Genomic DNA, 19,774 nt, shown 5'->3' on the forward strand with positions numbered 1-19,774 from the left:
CTATTTTTAAACCACTATCACTTCTAAAATACCATTGAGATTTTACAATATAACTCTTAATAAATTTTTAATTAATTTTATTACTATTATTATTATAAAAATGTGGAGGCAGTAAGTTTCCACTTATTTTGAGAAATAGTTTAATTATTTTATACATTCAAAAATTAAATTGATTTTTTATTTTTGTTAAGAATTAAATTCACCACTTCTTGTGTGAATGAAACTGTTCATTCTCCTGAAAAAATAGAGATTCCGAAACAGACAAAGACAGATCCTCCGATGTTGGATCTCTTTTGATCCTCTGCATTGCTCCCCATCGCAACTTCTTCTTCCTCGCACACTTCTGCAACAACAACTCTCTGCAATTTCATTCAACCAAACCAAAACTTTCAATTCTCCATTATCATAATTATTTTCTCTTATCCAACTCAGATCCTTCAATTCAATTCTCTTTGTGAATCATTAGAGCCTTCAAACGCCACATTTTCGCCACTCACTGCTCCATGTGACCTCTGTCATCGCTCTTGCTTCCACTGTGATCCAATGATTCCGTTGCTTAGCTTCACTTTCTTTCCCAAATCATAGAAAACCCCATTACAATGAGCAATTACTCTTTTGGATCTCAGGCGCCCAAGTCCTTTATCGCATACCCAAGAAGCGAATTCGACTTAGAATCAGGAACCGCCATAAAACGAACCCGAAAGCCCAAAATTTCGCCCTTTCACCCTATCAGAATGATAAAGTCATTTGGGAATCGATTGCACCACTACCTTAAGCTTCATCCTCTAAAGGGTCTCTTCTTAGCCTTGTCCTTTGTGTTCATACTTGTCATAATTTTCTCTTTTTATGGAACCCAATATAGGGTGCAACGTGGCTATGTAAAAGCTGAAACGAGTTCTGATGATTTCCCTTTCTCCAAGCTTCAAAACCTTGTGATGGTTGCTGGACATTCTGTTTATACTAGTAGTAGTTGTGGCAAAATTGACAAAGAGGATTCTTGGTTTTTGGAGTCTTATCAGAAGAATCCTGGCCAAGCTTCCACCTTTGTGACACACATTCTTCAAGGGATTGAAATTGCGGCAAAGGATGACTCTGCTTTGCTCCTGTTCAGCGGTGGAGAGACTCGGAGAGAAGCGGGACCTCGCAGCGAGGCGCAGAGTTACTGGGCTGTTGCGGATTCAAAAGGGTGGTTTGGTGAGTTATGGAACTTGCATTGTAGCATATTTTGTCTGATTGGTGAAATTAAATTCCTGCTCAGTGTTTATTGTTAGGGATTACAGGTTAGGAACAATTACCAAAGGAGAATGAATAGAATAGAATTGCCCGATTGTACTGTTTATGTTTGTCGTGTGTTTAGCACTGCTGCTTTGGGTTTGTAGTTTGTGGCTCTCAGGAAGATCAAACACTAGGTGCGAGATATTAATGTCCAAAAACAAATTATAAATTGATATGATAAGAGATAATTGAAGATGGTCGATTAAGTAGGGAATTAAGCTGGTCTTTGGTTGCCCTTATGCTACCCATGTATGTGAAAAAGAACATGTGAATTAGTAAATTGAATTTGTGATTTTCTTTATTTATAGTCATATTTTCTCATTAGCAACAAGATCATATCCCTTGGGAAGTGCTATAATTTTAAGAAAATATCATATTAATTTAGTAGAATTATTTTTCACATTTTCATGTTATAGAATATTTCTTTTAATGACAGTTTGGCCTCTCCAAGAGATGAGGCGCAGAACTTTCTTATGGGTATAAGATTGCATCAAGATTCATTCATAAATCTGTGCTTATTAAATCTAGTCTTGGATGTGCTTTTCAAGGACATCCAAAATATTATCCATCCCTAACTTCATGTGTTTTTTTTTTCGGATGACAGTCTTGATTGAGGGATGAAGGGAAATAGTTAACATTGGGCTTAAACTTTGGGCTCACACTTTGGAAACAAAGGGTTTTAGCTTACTAGGCATACACTAAAGTCTATGCATTTTAACTTCAACAAGAGAGCAGGAATCTGACCTGGAAGTAAAAATAAGAGATACTGTACAACAAGTTCATAAGTTTAAATATAACTAATTTGGCTGAGCAGTTGGTGAGTTAGTATAACTACACTAGCATTGGAGTTTGGCTCCTTCCAAAGAATCAAATAAAAAAAATATCTAGGACTAATATTACAAAAATGATAGAGAAATTTATGATATGTTACACTAAGGATACTAGCAAGAGGACCATAATATAGAAAAAGTTCGAGAGGTATTTGTGATTGCAGAGTATCTACCAGAGTTGAATGTGAGTTTTATAGTTTGTCCGTCAAGCTATACTAAATGGCAGTGAATACTGCGCTTTAAAGGGGTGACATGAAGGACAGGAAGGAGTCATGATGGATGTGAGGCCACTCAAGAAATAACAAGAGACAAAATTATTATATACAAGAGATTGGTATAACATTGATTGAGAAAAAGATGATAAATATCCAAAAAGTTTGTTTGGACACATGCAAAGAAGGCCATAAGAGCCAACAATTAAAATGGTAGATTTCATTTGTTTGCTAAAAAACCTGACCCGAAAAAGAAGCCAAACTCTTTTCTATTCCCCTAGGGTCCCCATTTGCAAATCAAACAAAACCAAAGAACTATCAGTCGCACATGCTCTCGTTATCGACAACACAAACAACCATCATTGTCATCCTCATCAACCATCTCAACATTGATGCTGTTGTCGCTGATGCTGGTTTCACCACCATCAGCCATCACAACACTTATGGTCATCTTGTGACCATCTTTTACTCTCGCATCAACATCATTGGTTGTTGCCTTCATTTCAATTGAGTTTTGTTCTGTATTTTTTCTTAATGCTTTCTTCAATTCTTGCTGCCAATTTGGAGTGTTTTGTCCTCTTCAGAATTTGAAGAAAAAAATGGCATCATTGAAGGTGGTTTAGGTCATGCCTCTAAAAGAGGAAGTGGCATCGGAGAAAAGACTAATCCTACATGGAGTCATTGGGTTTCAATTGATGAGACAACAAGAAATGTGAAGTGTAAATAATGTGATAAAGTATTGACAAGATAATTTATTATTGAAACTTCATTTAGCATGAACTTCAAAGGATATTGGAGCTTGTATAACAATACCTGAAGATGTTAAAAAATTAAGGTTGGGTTTTGTTTATTAGTTGCTGCAAAATTTGATTAAAAAGTCAAAATTCAAAGGATTTGAAAGGGGTAGTAGAATAGGTGATTCAGAGGAAGCCGGACAAAAGCTAAAGCAAGAAGAATAGGTTCATGACTCGTCAAGTATTCTCATGAAAGTGGAAGTGAGCAATCAAACTACTATCAATGCCATTTTCAAGAAAAGTGAGAGGGTGATGCTCGTCAAGAAATTGCCTTATTTTCTTACAACATTGCTATACTATTTAATTTAGCGAAGAGTAAAGTGTTCAAGAAGATGCTTGAGTTGGTTGCCAAACATGGTACTCGATTTAGGCCACAATCATAAAATTAGGGTGAAATATTTGAAGTAAGTAACAACTTTGGGCAGAACATAAACTGTTTTGCAAGAAAAAATGGGTGCACTATAATGACAGATGGATGGACTAATCAGAGGGGGACTATACAAATGAAAAAAATTCCAGGATGATGTGATGTCATGGAGGAGGTTGGGGAAGAGAGTGTGATTGAAATTATAACTGATAATGCAATAAATTACAAGGTAATTAGAGACTTGTTGATGCAAAAGAGAAAGAAGTTAAATTGGACACCTTGTGCAGTTCATTGCATGGATTTAATGTTGGAAGATTTTGAGAAGAAAATGTCACTCCATCAAGAGACAACACAAGTGGTAAAAAATCATAACCTACATCTATTCAAGAACTAGTCCTATTTGCTTATTGCACAAATTCACTGAAGGAACGGATTTGATAAGACTAGCCAATATTTGTTTTGTCACTTTTTATTTGACTTCGAGGTGCTTGATTGAGAATAAATGATTAGTTATTAGGATGTTCACATCCAAGAAAAGGCAATATAGTCAAGTTGTAAATACTATAGATGGAATGCTTGTGGAAATTTTGATATTGGATAAGGGATTTTGAAAGTTATTTTGAATTGCATGAGGGGTGCACTTTCCCTAATTAAGGGTTGTGCATGGCTAGGGACTAATTAATGAACAAAAAAAGTCAATGAAGTAAAAAGCCATGTTTTACGTGCATGGAATATTTTTTGAGCTTCTTAAGTGCTTTCGTGAAAGATTGTCATGGGATTCATTTATGAAGAAATGGATATTGTTAAAAAGGTGATCAAAGTCCCTTCAATGGAGTTGGTAAAAGGAATAATAACTAATTACCTTTTACTTGTTTGATTTTATAATTTATTTGTTTAAAATTATAGGGTAGTATAGCTAAGTAAGATAAAAATGAGTTAATCTCCAAAAAAAAAAGAGTCTATAATTCTAAAAGGGTAAATTAGAAAATCAAATGTATGTGAAAGGTAATTAGTTATTGTTACCTTTTACTAAATCCATTGAAAAGACTTTGTATCTTCTCTTTAGCAATATCAATTTCTTCGTAAAATAAATCCTATGGCTGGTTTTTCATCTAAATCCACCATGCGCAACATCTTAAGTAAGGGAAGAGCACCCCTCATGCAATTCAAACCAAAATTCCTTATCCAATATCAAATTTTCCACAAACTCTCCATCTCTAGTCTTATCAATTGACTAGATTTCCACTCCTTTGATGAGAACATCCTAATAAGAAAGCTTTTATTTTCATTCACGCATCCCAAAGTCAAAAAAGAAGTGGCAAAACAAGTATTGACAGGTCTTATCAAATTTGTCTCTTTAATAAATTTGTGCAACAAGGAAATAAGACTTTCTTGAATAGATGTACATTTGTGATTTTCTTACCACCGGCTATTGTTTCATGATGAAGTGGTATATTCTGCTCAAAATATTCCAACATTGAATCAATGCAATGGGGTGTCCAATATAACTTTTGTCTCTTTGCATTAACAATTCTCCAACTGCCTTGTAATTTGCTGTATTATCGATTACAATTTGGATCACATTCTCTTCCCCAACCTCTTCAACAACATCATCCTATAAATTTTTTAGTTGTCTTGCATATGTTAGAAGTGTCAATAGACTTAAAAAAGACAATCCCCTTTGGACTATTAACCAGAAAATTGAGTATAGTCCTTTTCCTCCTATCAATCCATTCGTTTGTCATTGTTGTGCATCCATATTTCTTCCAAAATGCTTTATGTTCTTCCAAGATCAGATTGGCCTTCTCAACCCTGTTGCTTCAAATATTTCACACCTTAATCTTATGGTATGATGGTGGCTTAAATCCGACACCATGATTGGCAACCAACTCAAGCCTCTTGAACTCTTTGCTCTTTGCCACATTAAATGGAATAGCATTGTTGTAGAAAAATAGAGCAATTTCTTTATATATGCATCCTCTCTTTGACTTTTCTTGAAAATGGAATTGATAGTAGTTTTAGTCCCCTTTTTCTTTAAAATATTTGACGACTCCTCACTCTCTTCTTGACTTAGTCTTTTTCTAGCATTTTCTGAATCACCCGTACTACTATCCCATTCAAATTCTTTAGATATTGATTTTTTAATCAAATTTTGCAGCAGCCCAGAAAGCACCTCCAACATTAACTTTTTAACATCTTCAGGAACTTATACATGCTCCAACTCCAACATCCTTTGAAGTCCATGTTAGATGATGATTCAATTGATAAATTCTACTGATAATACTTTCTCACGCTATTTACATTTCACATTTCTTGCTTTCCCATCAATAGAAACATAATGACTCCATGCAGGATCAGTTCTTGCTCAAATTCCACTACCTCTTCTAAGAGCATAACCTAAACCACTTTATGCCATTTTCTTTCTTCAAATTCTAAATGAGTACAACCACCAAAGATAAGGAGAAAAAAAAAACGAGAAGAAGAACTGAGTTTACAGCAACTGCAAGGGCAACGAGAGTAGCATAGGCAGCGAGGACAGAGAGCGCTGATGACAGTGAGGGTGGCGATCACAGGAGACCATGGTGAAGCATGTGCCTCGTGTGTCTTCTCCTCTGCTTGTGAGATGTGAAACACAACCCTAACAGAAAAAGGTATGAATATTGGGCTTTTTGGGTTTGGTCGGGTCAGTTTTAATAAAAATGGATCGTCAAACCCTAACATCACAACACCAAAAGATCGACACGATGCACGATCTCCAATCCAACAAGCAACCTCAAAGAATTGCCCGATCCAACCAGATTCTGATCCACCCTCCACGTCAGCTCGCTTGGGAGGTGCAAACTTGCAGGATCATGCAAGTTTGTGATTTTAGTCGCGAATTTAACAGCACTGATTTAGAGGTTCCTCTAATTGCTGACAAGGATGAAGGTGATGGAGATGACATTAATAATCGTTAGTGTTATCTGGAAGAGGATGACTATCCTGATTTTAATATGAATGTTTACCTTGAATAGTTTGTTTGTATTGGAAAATTATGAATTTTGTTGAGTAATTTTATAAATTGTGAACCTTTTTCAGTTGTGTTATGTATTGGATCTCACTATTTATGACTTATTATAAGTTATTATTTTTCTTGTCTATATTATTTTTAATGCATGCACAGGTTTATGAATATAGTATTTTCATATACTACAACTTTCACGAGTTGAGCAATTTGGTCTGAATAAATAGAAATAGTGCATGAATTAGGCTTGTAAATTTTAAAATCTAATGAGTTGACTTTATGAAAGCAACTTCAATATTGCAAACATTTGATTTTATTGGGTGAACTCATTCTATTTGAGTCCAACTTCTGCGATTTGAAAGCATAAAAAATCAAAGGGAATTTTTATTTGAATAGGAAAAGAAAGGAAGTGCAGTAAGGGACATTCGTATTGTAAAAAATGTTTCCCTGGCCTTGTTAATGATTTAGGAAGAGATACAAAACTGAAGTTTCAACGGCTTTTGTTCTGATTAATGGTTTGTGCCATGGACCTACAATGGATATAAAGTTAGCTTGATGAATTTCTCCTGCATCATTTTTGTGAGTTTTCTCAGGCTGCTGTTGATATGGATTTCACCATCTTTGAGCTTTAGCTTATATGCATATGCTTTTCAAATTAACTTTTATCAGAAATGATGTCATACTTTTGGGTTGTTTGTAGGTAAGGAAGAAAGTGTGAAATGGAGAGCACTGACAGAGGAGCATGCTCGTGACAGCTTTGAAAATCTTCTATTTAGTGTCTGTAGATTCCGGGAGCTTACTGGTTCCTATCCCCAAAATATAACTGTATGTAACTCTTTCTTATATGAAATGAAGCATTTCATTCCTTTATTGCATTGCAAGCTTTTACTGGTTAGATTCATTAGTTGCTTCCAAATGCTGATTTAACTGATCAAATATGTTACTCCTCCATTCTTTTCTGTCTTTAAAGGAACCAAAATATATAATAAAATGTTTCAATCTGATTTGTTGAATCTGGAAATCAGGTTGTAAGTTATGATTTCAAGGAAAAAAGATTTGCACATCTACATCGATCTGCTATTGGGTTTCCAGAGTCAAGGTTCTTCTATGCTGGTACTCCTGCTACATCAAATTCAAAAGCAGCTGCTCTAAAAGGTGAGGAATTGGTTAGAACTCAGTTCCAAAAAGACCCTTATGGCTGTCGAGGTTCACTTTATCACAAGAAACTAAAGCGTGACCCTTTTCATCGTTCAATTCCTTATCCCAATGGGTGCCCTGAAATTGAAGCTTTATTCAAATATTGTGGACCAAATCCTTATTCTGATGCACTTCCATGGACACAGTAAACATGACTCAACTTATACAATTGTATACTAACAAATACAGATATTAAACACAAATTACATTTGATTCCAGATTGGACTAAATTGTTGATAGATAATGTGAAGATTAAATTTTGTTGATGAGATATAATGACAGATTGTGTAGATCAAAGTGTTGCATGTTTGTGTGAGGAGATTTGTTGAAGTTATCAGTTACTCAAGACGGTTCAAAAACATATGTCCACGTTTCATGATCTGCAGTTTGATATGTTGCAATGTACATATCGAGGGAAATTTTGCTTATTTTATTTTCTTAATAATTCATCATGATTATTACTCATAAGAAATAGAAGGAATAGAAAACAAAAATTATTTGTTTTTTTATTACATATGAACCTTCTACATTTGAATATGTTATAAATGCACCTTTGTTTGCACTAGGATGGATGAAAATGGAAGGAAAAGAGGGGAAAAAGGAATGAAAAGTGAGGTTATTTTTAGATAATGAAAGTGAATATAACTGAGTTGAGATGAGTGAAAAGATTGTAGAAGCTGTGACTTATGAGTGAAAAAGAAAGAATTAAATTGTTTAATTTAATTATTTACTAAAATGGCTTTGAATTTATTGTTAAAGTTGATCTTAAAAAATGTTATATATATATATATTAATTTTAAATCATAAGATTGCAAACTTAAGTGTATGAAATTTTCACAAAATATTTATGCATATTGATGAACCAAAAAATAAAATATAGAAAAGAGGTTTTTGAGTCGCCATTGTAAGGCCCCCTTTTTATTTCTGCCCTAACGTTAGTGGGCTGCCCTTGTAAGTGGGCCTAAGGGTTGGCCCAACGTATATAAACCCTGCTATGTTGCCCTAATCCCATCTCATACTCACTCTTTCAGAAAGCAGCCGTCAACTCTCTCACCAAAAAGAGCTCTGCTAGGGTTCGTTTCTTCATCTCGAACAAGTCCACTCAAGCTCCGTTTTTTTTATTTTCTGCTCCTTGTAAGTGATCCCCCAATCTCATGCCTTTTCCACGTAAGAGTTATTTTCTGTATTCCTTCACTTAAGGTTCCATAATAACGTTGTTCTGCTACTGTTCAGTCGTTCCGCCAGTTTTTTCCAGCCGTCTCTCGAACTGCCGTGCTCCAAGGTCCCGCGTCGAAGTTCTGTTAAGCCGCTTTCCAGGTACGGGAAGTTAGGGTTTTAGTTTCGAGTCATTATTCTGAACCGTGTATGAGTTGGTTGCTGATTTTATGGTGTGATATTTCGTTCTGATATGTAAGAGTGTATTGCATGAGTTGTTTGGATGAAGAACATGGCTGTGCAGTGAAGAACAATGGCGAGACCTGTTAATCTCGCCCAAGCGAGTCCATCTCGCCTAGGCGAGATGAAACAGGGAGCTCGCCTAAATTTTTTGCGCGAAAAGTCGCCCAGGCGGCTCGCTCAACTTTTGAGCGAGCAGGCAACTCGCCCAAGCGAGAGGGATCTCGCTTAAGCGAGATCCCGTGTTGCCCATGCCCTTGTTTTTGGCGCTCTCGCCTAGGCGAGGGGGAGGCTCGCCTGAGCGAGCACGTCTTGCCTGAGCGAGACCCCTCAGCCTGAGCGAGATGCTGGGCGAGACAGTGTTGTGATTTGGATGTTTGATGTTTCCCGAGTGATCCATGTTGGTTGAGTATGATTGTATGATGATGAACATGTATGTAATGGGGCATGAAGCATATTTTTGGCATGATTCATGAATTGTGGATGAATGGGTTGGTATGAGGCTTAGCGTGAGAAAAGAATGTGTGGTTTGAAATTAAAGGAACATGATATTGACATGAGACTAGGCCCCAGACTCATTGGGGTGGTGATGATCGAAGGTATGGATTTGAGATGTGATTGATATGAGGATTAAACTTCAAGGGTTGATATGAAATTGAAAAATATAATTCAATATTCTCTTATTGCTGAATTATAAACGTTAGTCCGTGTCAGCATGTAATTCCTTGGGGTCTCTAGGTGAGACCTCCGGGGTCGCGCTTCAGTGGTCGGGACGTAATTCCATGGCCCTGCTAGTGGGTGTTCATGGTGGTGCCCCATCTGTATAACTAGGTAAGGATTCAAGGTAAGGTTACATCCTGACGCTCCGAGGAGCCAGTTAGTCTCACTTAGAGCGGACTGACTCTTGTGGTGGGAGTAGCAGGAGGCCTGAAACTCACTAAGGGCTAACCTTGTGGTGGGAGAGATTTTGATTCATTGTAACACTGGTATCACATAGCTCAGGATCGAGCAGCTCAGGGTCGAGCAGGGGTATCCACCACAAGTGCAAGCATCCGCTGAATCCGACTGAGTTATACGTATCCGGATGAGTCGAGTCGAGTCGTAGTGTATTGAATGAAGAGTCATAACATGTTTGGTTGCTATGTGGATGAGATGATGAGAATATATTTGATTGCATGTTGAATATGTTGATTGGCTCTAGCTTACCCGTTTTGTTGCATGGTTGTGATGTATGTGGCTGTTCTTTCTTGCGATGATCATCGACTTGGTTGATGGGAGCAGATGGGCGAAGTTCTCGTGGTCAGCAGGGAAACGGTGATCCAGCAGCTTAGCCATCTGGGCTAGATCTCACGCTTCTTCTTTTCATGTTTTCTTTAGGGCTATGGCCCCTGTATTCGTAGTTGTTAGATTGTAAACTCTTAAGTAATCGGTTATCCTGCTTTTAGTTGGCATCGTGGTGTGCCTGGTTTTGTAGGGGTGACGTTATGAACCCCAGGACTGCATTGTTGATTTATCTCTGTGTGACGTTTCCTTTAATTTTATGTATATAAATTAAATGGGGCGTTACATTTATGGTATCAGAGCGGTCATTCCTTAGGTCTGTGGACTTGGATGTCTGCTTAGCTTTCTCTGTGTATCTTCTTAGTGTTCTTAGTTAAATTCTTGCCTTTATCGAACCTAACCAAGTGATTTTCTGTGTGCCAGTGGATTATGGCACCTCCTCGCCGAGCTTCGCAGTCATCCCAGGGAGACGTACCTGATATCGCCAGAGCTATAGAGGCGATGGTAGCAGCTATGACGCAGCAGAGTGCTGCGATGATGCAGCAGCACGAGGCATCTATGCAGCGACAGGCGGCGTCGCTTGAGCAGCAGCAGGCAGTGATGCAGCAGATGGAGGCTGCAAGGGTAGCTGCTGAGGATGCTCATCGCAGCATATGGAGGCCCTCCGCCAGTTGGAGGAGAACAGGGCGGCTGCCCCTGTGTTTGGCCCTGAACCACGACCTGCAGTCAGGGAGTGGAGCCTGGAGGACTTTCTGAAACACCACCCGACAAAGTTTGATGGGAAAACCAGTCCTGACGCCGCAGACCAGTGGCTGAAGGACCTAGAGCGCATCTATGACGCCAAGATGTGCCCCGCAGAGAACAGGTTGGCGTTCTCAGTTTACATGCTCACAGGGGAGGCGGAGCATTGGTGGAGCAGCACCCGATCCATCCTGGAGGAGAGGGATGAGCCAGTGACATGGGAGGCTTTCAGGGAGAGATTCCTCTCAGAGTACTTTCCCGACAGCATCCGGTACGCCAAGGAGGTGGAATTCCTCCAGTTGACCCAGGGAGGGAAGACGGTTACAGAGTATGCTGAGAGGTTCAAACACCTCAGCCGTTTCTACACCCTGCCGCTCGATGAGGAGTGGCGATGCAGGAAGTTCGAGAACGGGCTCCGCGGCGACATCCGCTTGATGGTGGCGCCCTTGTCCATCAAAGACTTTGCTGCTCTGGTAGAGAAGGCCAGAGTGATGGAGAAGATGAAGCGTGAGGTGGAAGGTCAGCGTCCACAGCAGCCACAGCCGCCTCAGAGGATCGGTGGACCATCTGGGTCCAGGCCCAGACACGAGGAGTGAAGGAGACCGTATGATAGGCCTCACCATCAGTCTCAGGGGTCTAGGGGTCTTCCTCCTCAGCAGGGTCGAGTGCAGTGTTACACATGTGGAGGACCTCACCCGAGGCATGCTTGTCCCCGCAGGGAGGGTTACCGCAGGTGCAACAACTGTGGCAAGGAAGGAGAGATTGCCCCAACCTTTCTAGGGCAGCGACACGCCCTCCAGTTCAGGCACCCCAGCAGCATCAGGGGAGAGACAGAGGCAACAGGCCTCAGGCGATGGGCAGAGTGTACGCCATGTCAGGGGCGGAGGCATCAGGCTCAGGTAACTTGGTTATGGGTAGTTGCATGATAGCTGGTTCTTCTTGCTGTGTGTTATATGATTCTGGAGCGACACACTCTTTTGTGTCTTTTGCTTGTGTGGAACGTCTGGGTTTGCCAGTAAGCGAGCTCAGTGCGAGCTCGCGGTGTCTACTCCGGCGTCGGGATTGGTCACGACGTCGTCTTTGTGTGCTCGGTGTCCAATGGAGGTAGAGGGACGCAGGTACAAGGTGAATCTAATCTGCTTGCCTCTGCAAGACTTGGAAGTGATCTTAGGGATGGATTGGCTCTCTGCTAGTCGCGTCCTTATAGACTGCTGGGAGAAGAGGTTGTTGTTTCCCGATTCAGAGGATCTCGAGTTAGTGTCCCCCCAGGGGGCGGTGAGGGAGATTCAGAGTGGCGCGCAGTGCTTCATAATCTTCACTCGTATGGAGGTGGGAGAGAGAGAGAGACCATCAGTCATACCTGTGGTACATGAGTTTGAAGACGTGTTTCCAAATGAAGTACCAGGGTTGCCTCCCAGTAGAGAAGTGGAGTTCTCTATTGACCTGGTACCAGGGACGGGTCCGGTATCGATGGCTCCGTATCGCATGGCTCCGGCAGAGTTGGTAGAGCTCAAGAAACAGATAGAGGATCTGATGGAGAAACAGTTCATCCGACCCAGCACTTCACCTTGGGGAGCACCAGTGTTGTTGGTGAAGAAGAAGGATGGGAGTTCGCGCCTGTGTGTGGATTACAGGCAACTGAACAAGATGACCATCAAGAACAAGTATCCGCTCCCGAGGATTGACGACTTGATGGATCAGTTACATGGGTCATCAGTGTTCTCGAAGATAGATCTGCGATCAGGGTACCACCAGATTTTGGTAAAGGCTGATGATGTGCAGAAGATAGCCTTCAGATCCAGGTATGGCCACTACGAGTATGTGGTTATGCCTTTTGGCGTGACCAACGCCCCAGCGGTGTTCATGGACTACATGAACAGGATCTTCCGACCTTTCCTAGATAAGTTTGTCGTGGTCTTCATAGACGACATCCTTATCTACTCCAGGACTCAGCAGGAACATGCAGAACACCTGAGGTTGGTGCTTGGTGTTTTGAGAGAGAAGCAGCTGTATGCCAAGTTGTCCAAGTGCGAGTTCTGGATGGATGAGGTTCAGTTCTTGGGGCATGTGATATCCGCCCAGGGGATTGCAGTGGATCCAGCAAAGGTAGAGGCAGTGATAAAGTGGGAAAGTCCTAAATCTGTCACGAAGATCAGGAGCTTTGTGGGATTAGCGGGCTACTATAGGAGATTCATAGAGGGATTCTCCAAGATAGTGGCGCCTCTGACTTTGCTTACACGGAAGGACCAACCCTTCACTTGGACGAACAAGTGTGAGGATAGCTTTCAAGAGCTAAAGAAGAGATTGACGAGTGCTCCTATTTTGGTAATTCCGGATGTGGGAAAACCGTTTGAAGTCTACTGCGACGCGTCTCATCTCGGACTTGGTTGTGTTTTGATGCAAGAAAAGAAAGCGGTGGCATATGCTTCGAGGCAACTTAAGATACATGAGCGTAATTATCCCACTCATGACTTGGAATTGGCGGCTATAGTTTTTGCCCTGAAGATCTGGAGGCACTATCTGTATGGTGCTCAGTTTCGAGTGTTCAGCGACCACAAGAGTTTAAAGTACTTGTTTGATCAGAAGGAGCTGAACATGAGGCAGAGGAGGTGGATGGAATTCCTCAAGGACTATGACTTTGAGCTCCTATACCATCCGGGGAAGGCAAATGTAGTGGCAGATGCTCTAAGCAGGAAGACGGTACACACTGCACACCTTATGATTAAGGAGGTGGAACTACTAGAGAAATTCAGAGACATGAGGATACATGTGGTGTTGGGGTCCGAGTCCATTAGGTGTAGTACCCTTACTATATCTAGTGACTTCTTGGGCTCGATCAGAGAGAGGCAGTTGTTGGATGCTAGTCTGAACAGAGTTAGAGAACAGCTTGGATCAGATGAGGCTAGAGACTTTGCTGTGAGTGATGATGGCATACTGAGGTTTCGAGGCAGAGTATGCATACCTGATGACGCAGAGTTGAGGAAGTTGATCCTTGAGGAAGGACACAAGAGTCGCCTTAGCTTGCATCCTGGCATGACTAAGATGTACCAGGACCTCAAGGAGACTTTCTGGTGGCAGGGGATGAAGAAGGATGTGGCTCAGTTTGTGTCCGCCTGTCTGACGTGTCAGAAGGCGAAGGTGGAGCATCAGAGACCCGGTGGCATTCTACAGTCGTTAGAGGTACCAGTGTGGAAATGGGACAGCATCTCCATGGACTTTGTGACTCATCTTCCATGGACTTTCAGGGGACATGACACCATCTGGGTGATAGTGGATCGGTTGACAAAGAGTGCTCACTTTTTGGCGATGAACTTGAGAATGTCTATGGCCAAGCTGGCTCAGTTGTACATTAGAGAGATAGTAAGACTCCATGGGGTGCCCTCGAGCATAGTTTCCGACAGAGACCCGCGGTTCACGTCCCGGTTTTGGCAGACGCTACAGAGTGCTATGGGTAGCAAGCTCACCATGAGTTCAGCTTATCACCCTCAGACCGACGGTCAGTCTAAGAGGACGATCCAGTCATTAGAGGATTTGTTGAGGACTTGCATATTGGATCATCTGGGGGCTTGGGATGAGGTGTTGCCCTTGATAGAGTTCACCTACAACAACAGCTTTCATGCGAGCATTGGCATGGCGCCATACGAGGCTCTTTATGGCAGGAGGTGTAGGACTCCTCTCTGTTGGTATCAGGATGGGGAGGCAGTATTAGTTGGACCAGAGTTATTGGAGCAAACCACCGAGAAGGTGAGGATGGTGAGAGATAGGATGCTGGCGTCTCAGAGTAGGCAGAAGGCCTATGCGGATCGCAGGAGGAGGCCTTTGGAGTTTGCAGCGGGAGATCATGTGTTCTTGAGGGTGACCCGAACCACGGGAGTGGGGAGGGCTCTCCGCTCAAGGAAGCTTTCGCCTAAATTCCTTGGCCCATATCAGATCACGAGGAGGATCGGACCAGTAGCTTATGAGATAGCTTTACCCCCGCAGTTGGCGAACCTACATCCAGTGTTTCATGTCTCGCAGCTGAGAAAGTATGTGTTTGATCCGGCTCACGTGTTGGAAGCTGAGGATATACAGATCAGGGAAGATCTCACAGTGGAAGTACCACCCATCGCTCTTGAGGATAGCAAGGTTGAGGAACGCCGTGGAAAGACCGTTAGTCTTGTTAAAGTCATCTGGGTTCGGAGGACGGGTGACTCGACGTGGGAGTTAGAGGAGGACATGAGAAAATCACATCCACACCTGTTTACCTAGTGAGTCTGATTTTCGAGGTCGAAAATTTTCTTGTTGGGGAGAATGTAAGGCCCCCTTTTTATTTCTGCCCTAACGTTAGTGGGCTGTCCTTGTAAGTGGGCCTAAGGGTTTGCCCAACGTATATAAACCCTGCTATGTTGCCCTAATCCCATCTCATACTCACTCTTTCAGAAAGCAGCCGTCAACCCTCTCACCAAAAAGAGCTCTGCTAGGGTTCGTTTCTTCATCTCGAACAAGTCCACTCAAGCTCCGTTTTTTTTATTTTCTGCTCCTTGTAAGTGATCCCCCAATCTCATGCCTTTTCCACGTAAGAGTTATTTTCTGTATTCCTTCACTTAAGGTTCCATAATAATGTTGTTCTGCTACTGTTCAGTCGTTCCGCCAGTTTTTTCCAGCCGTCTCTCGAACTGCCGTGCTCCAAGGTCCCGCGTCGAAGTTCTGTTAAGCCGCTTTCCAGGTACGGGAAGTTAGGGTTTTAGTTTCGAGTCATTATTCTGAACCGTGTATGAGTTGGTTGCTGATTTTATGGTGTGATATTTCGTTCTGATATGTAAGAGTGTATTGCATGAGTTGTTTGGATGAAGAACATGGCTGTGCAGTGAAGAACAGTGGCGAGACCTGTTAAACTCGCCCAAGCGAGTCCATCTCGCCTAGGCGAGATGAAACAGGGAGCTCGCCTAAATTTTTTGCGCGAAAAGTCGCCCAGGCGGCTCGCTCAACTTTTGAGCGAGCTGGCAACTCGCCCAAGCGAGAGGGATCTCGCTTAAGCGAGATCCCGTGTTGCCCATGCCCTTGTTTTTGGCGCTCTCGCCTAGGCGAGGGGGAGGCTCGCCTGAGCGAGCACGTCTTGCCTGAGCGAGACCCCTCAGCCTGAGCGAGATGCTGGGCGAGACAGTGTTGTGATTTGGATGTTTGATGTTTCCCGAGTGATCCATGTTGGTTGAGTATGATTGTATGATGATGAACATGTATGTAATGGGGCATGAAACATATTTTTGGCATGATTCATGAATTGTGGATGAATGGGTTGGTATGAGGCTTAGCGTGAGAAAAGAATGTGTGGTTTGAAATTAAAGGAACATGATATTGACATGAGACTAGGCCCCAGACTCATTGGGGTGGTGATGATCGAAGGTATGGATTTGAGATGTGATTGATATGAGGATTAAACTTCAAGGGTTGATATGAAATTGAAAAATATAATTCAATATTCTCTTATTGCTGAATTATAAACGTTAGTCCGTGTCAGCATGTAATTCCTTGGGGTCTCTAGGTGAGACCTCCGGGGTCGCGCTTCAGTGGTCGGGACGTAATTCCATGGCCCTGCTAGTGGGTGTTCATGGTGGTGCCCCATCTGTATAACTAGGTAAGGATTCAAGGTAAGGTTACATCCTGACGCTCCGAGGAGCCAGTTAGTCTCACTTAGAGCGGACTGACTCTTGTGGTGGGAGTAGCAGGAGGCCTGAAACTCACTAAGGGCTAACCTTGTGGTGGGAGAGATTTTGATTCATTGTAACACTGGTATCACATAGCTCAGGATCGAGCAGCTCAGGGTCGAGCAGGGGTATCCACCACAAGTGCAAGCATCCGCTGAATCCGACTGAGTTATACGTATCCGGATGAGTCGAGTCGAGTCGTAGTGTATTGAATGAAGAGTCATAACATGTTTGGTTGCTATGTGGATGAGATGATGAGAATATATTTGATTGCATGTTGAATATGTTGATTGGCTCTAGCTTACCCGTTTTGTTGCATGGTTGTGATGTATGTGGCTGTTCTTTCTTGCGATGATCATCGACTTGGTTGATGGGAGTAGATGGGCGAAGTTCTCGTGGTCAGCAGGGAAACGGTGATCCAGCAGCTTAGCCATCTGGGCTAGATCTCACGCTTCTTCTTTTCATGTTTTCTTTAGGGCTATGGCCCCTGTATTCGTAGTTGTTAGATTGTAAACTCTTAAGTAATCGGTTATCCTGCTTTTAGTTGGCATCGTGGTGTGCCTGGTTTTGTAGGGGTGACGTTATGAACCCCAAGACTGCATTATTGATTTATCTCTGTGTGACGTTTCCTTTAATTTTATGTATATAAATTAAATGGGGCGTTACAGCCACCATAGTTATTATATAGGAACTTATAGAAAACCATAAAAGGAGCAAGGTTTACGAAAACAGAGTTTGGGATCTCCTTTAAATGTTTATTTAAAAAATAAATAAAATAAGAATAAAATAAGAATAAAATAAATAAATAAATAAAGATGAAAAAACTTTTTGAAAAAAACAATTTGTTCAAAGATGTTGATATCATTCTTTTTTAATATTTGAAAATTTTGTATTTTTTTAGTAATCTTATAGAAGAGTGAAGTTATTAAATACTAAGATGACGCGGGCGGTCAAATGAGCACTTATACATTTTAAAAGTTAAAAGAGTATTTAAATTATTTATTTGTTATTACTTCCTTTAAAGGAAAAAAATTTCTGAAATAAGACATGATACCCAAAAACGTGACTATTATATGTTCATAATTTATGAAAACATTAGGAAAATAAATAAATAAAAGATTAGGAAATAACATTTAGGATTAAACATATTATTTTATTATAAAAAAGTTTTAAAACACTTAATATGAAAAATATGGCACAACATATTCATATAATGTTAAAACATGATATCTCTCACATATTCATGCAACAACGTTCACAACCCAATGCAATCAACAAACATTAATTAAAAAACTAATGAACCCAAAAAATGCATGACAGTAATGCTTTTTCCATATCAAAAGGAAATAGTGAAAACATCAAATTCAACCAAGATCATAACCAAAACTCAAGAAAGACTGCATAACACAACAAAAAATAATTCTTGTGAACCTGAACAGGAGATCGGATTTACAATAGTTGCGTCGGAACACCAAGAAGCACGTGCGGCTGGCGATCGAAGGTGAGTGGAACTTTTATATGCGAGGGTTAAAAGAAATTGTGTGCTTAGGGTGAGAGAGGTCTCCAAAATTCTGAGAGAAAAAAAATTCCCCTTATTGTTTTGCTTGATAAGTTTATATACCCAACATTATAAATCTAATGTAATCTCGTAATAAAGTCAGTCTTGATTACAAAGAAATTTAAAAGGCAAGAACTAGTCTTAATATTATCACATTATGGGAACCAAATCACAAAAAAATCAGAGCACAAAATCAAATGTGAACAGCAAAATTGATTCGAATTAGTAAAAGAGATATTGCTAATATTACTACTTTCTTTATTTCGAAAAAGAGGTGTCATAAAATTAGAGCTCAAAATTAAACGTGATTCTAAATATTAGAACATATTCTGTTTCTAATTATTAGACTAACTTTTTAATCTGGAGTAGGAAACGGCAAAGCATAGAGTGGGGGTGAGAATATAAAATTTTGGGGTGCCATTAGTTGCAAGAAAAAATGGTGTGAATGTACAAAATATTTTGGGCTAAAATAGAAACAAAGTCTCAAAAGAAAATACATAAAAGATTAAAACAATCTCTCTCTTTTTTCTTTTTATTTATTTATTATTATTATTTAGACAAAGAAAAAACCAAAGAAAAAACATATTTACTCTTTTTATTATTTTTATTATTTTTTTATTTTCTTTAAAAAAAACAAATTATTATTATTTATTTAGCCAGACGAAATTGAGTGTTGACACCATGGAAAAGAACATGGGTTTAATCTTTTACTGATTTTTTGGTGTTTTGTCTTTATTAACCCTTAAAAGATATTGATATTGATGTATTAGAAGAAAATTTTAATATATTTTCATTTTGCATCATCATTGTAAAATCTCAATCCAAATTACGAACTCCATCTACTAATTATTAAATAATTACTAATTTCTAAACTTTATGACTAGGCTTTAGATATATATTTGTAAGGTCTCTACTCCTCACACCCATTAACATAAATTAAACACTCCAGATTTTGCAGATATTCTTTTGTCTCTAGAAATTTCGCTGGTAAGATTTCCTCTTTTCTTCCCTTGATTAATATTCTTCTATCAATGTCTATATCATAAATTCAATATTTAAATTAATTCAATTGTTTCAGTATGAACCAATTTACTTTGTTAGAGGCCTTTGTGTGGTTCAATTACGTTCCTCGATAAGGTTTTTTACACTTATAATATTTTAGGGTGTGTTCGTTTGGGGATAGATTTGGGGAAGAGTGTGAAGATGAATTTATGTGAATTTGAGTAGATGAATTTGTGTGTTTTTTTGAGTGGATTTAGAGGGTAAAGTGGGTGGATTTGGAGATAAGTTTTATGAAAGTTAGTAAGAGATTTGATTGATGTAATAGATAAAATAAATGTAAAAATAGATAGAATTAGAGTTACCAAAATACCCATGATGAAAAAAGAGAATGATTGTGTAATTTGATGTTATAAAAAGAGTTACCAAAATACCAC

The 19,774-nt window shown here is 40.2% G+C and overlaps 1 protein-coding gene across 1 annotated transcript; it reads left to right on the forward strand.

The window, feature by feature from the left end:
• Positions 1–224: 224 nt before the first annotated feature.
• On the forward strand, positions 225–8,042 carry LOC114195474 (uncharacterized protein C57A10.07). The gene is made up of 3 exons (XM_028085960.1): positions 225–1,194; positions 7,183–7,307; positions 7,508–8,042. The coding sequence occupies exons 1-3, from the start codon at positions 600–602 to the stop codon at positions 7,826–7,828; spliced, it is 1,041 nt and encodes a 346-aa protein (XP_027941761.1). The 5' UTR covers positions 225–599; the 3' UTR covers positions 7,829–8,042.
• The last annotated feature ends 11,732 nt before the right edge of the window (positions 8,043–19,774 follow it).

The sequence above is a fragment of the Vigna unguiculata genome, chromosome 8, assembly GCF_004118075.2.
Source record: "Vigna unguiculata cultivar IT97K-499-35 chromosome 8, ASM411807v1, whole genome shotgun sequence".
Lineage (NCBI taxonomy): Eukaryota > Viridiplantae > Streptophyta > Magnoliopsida > Fabales > Fabaceae > Vigna > Vigna unguiculata.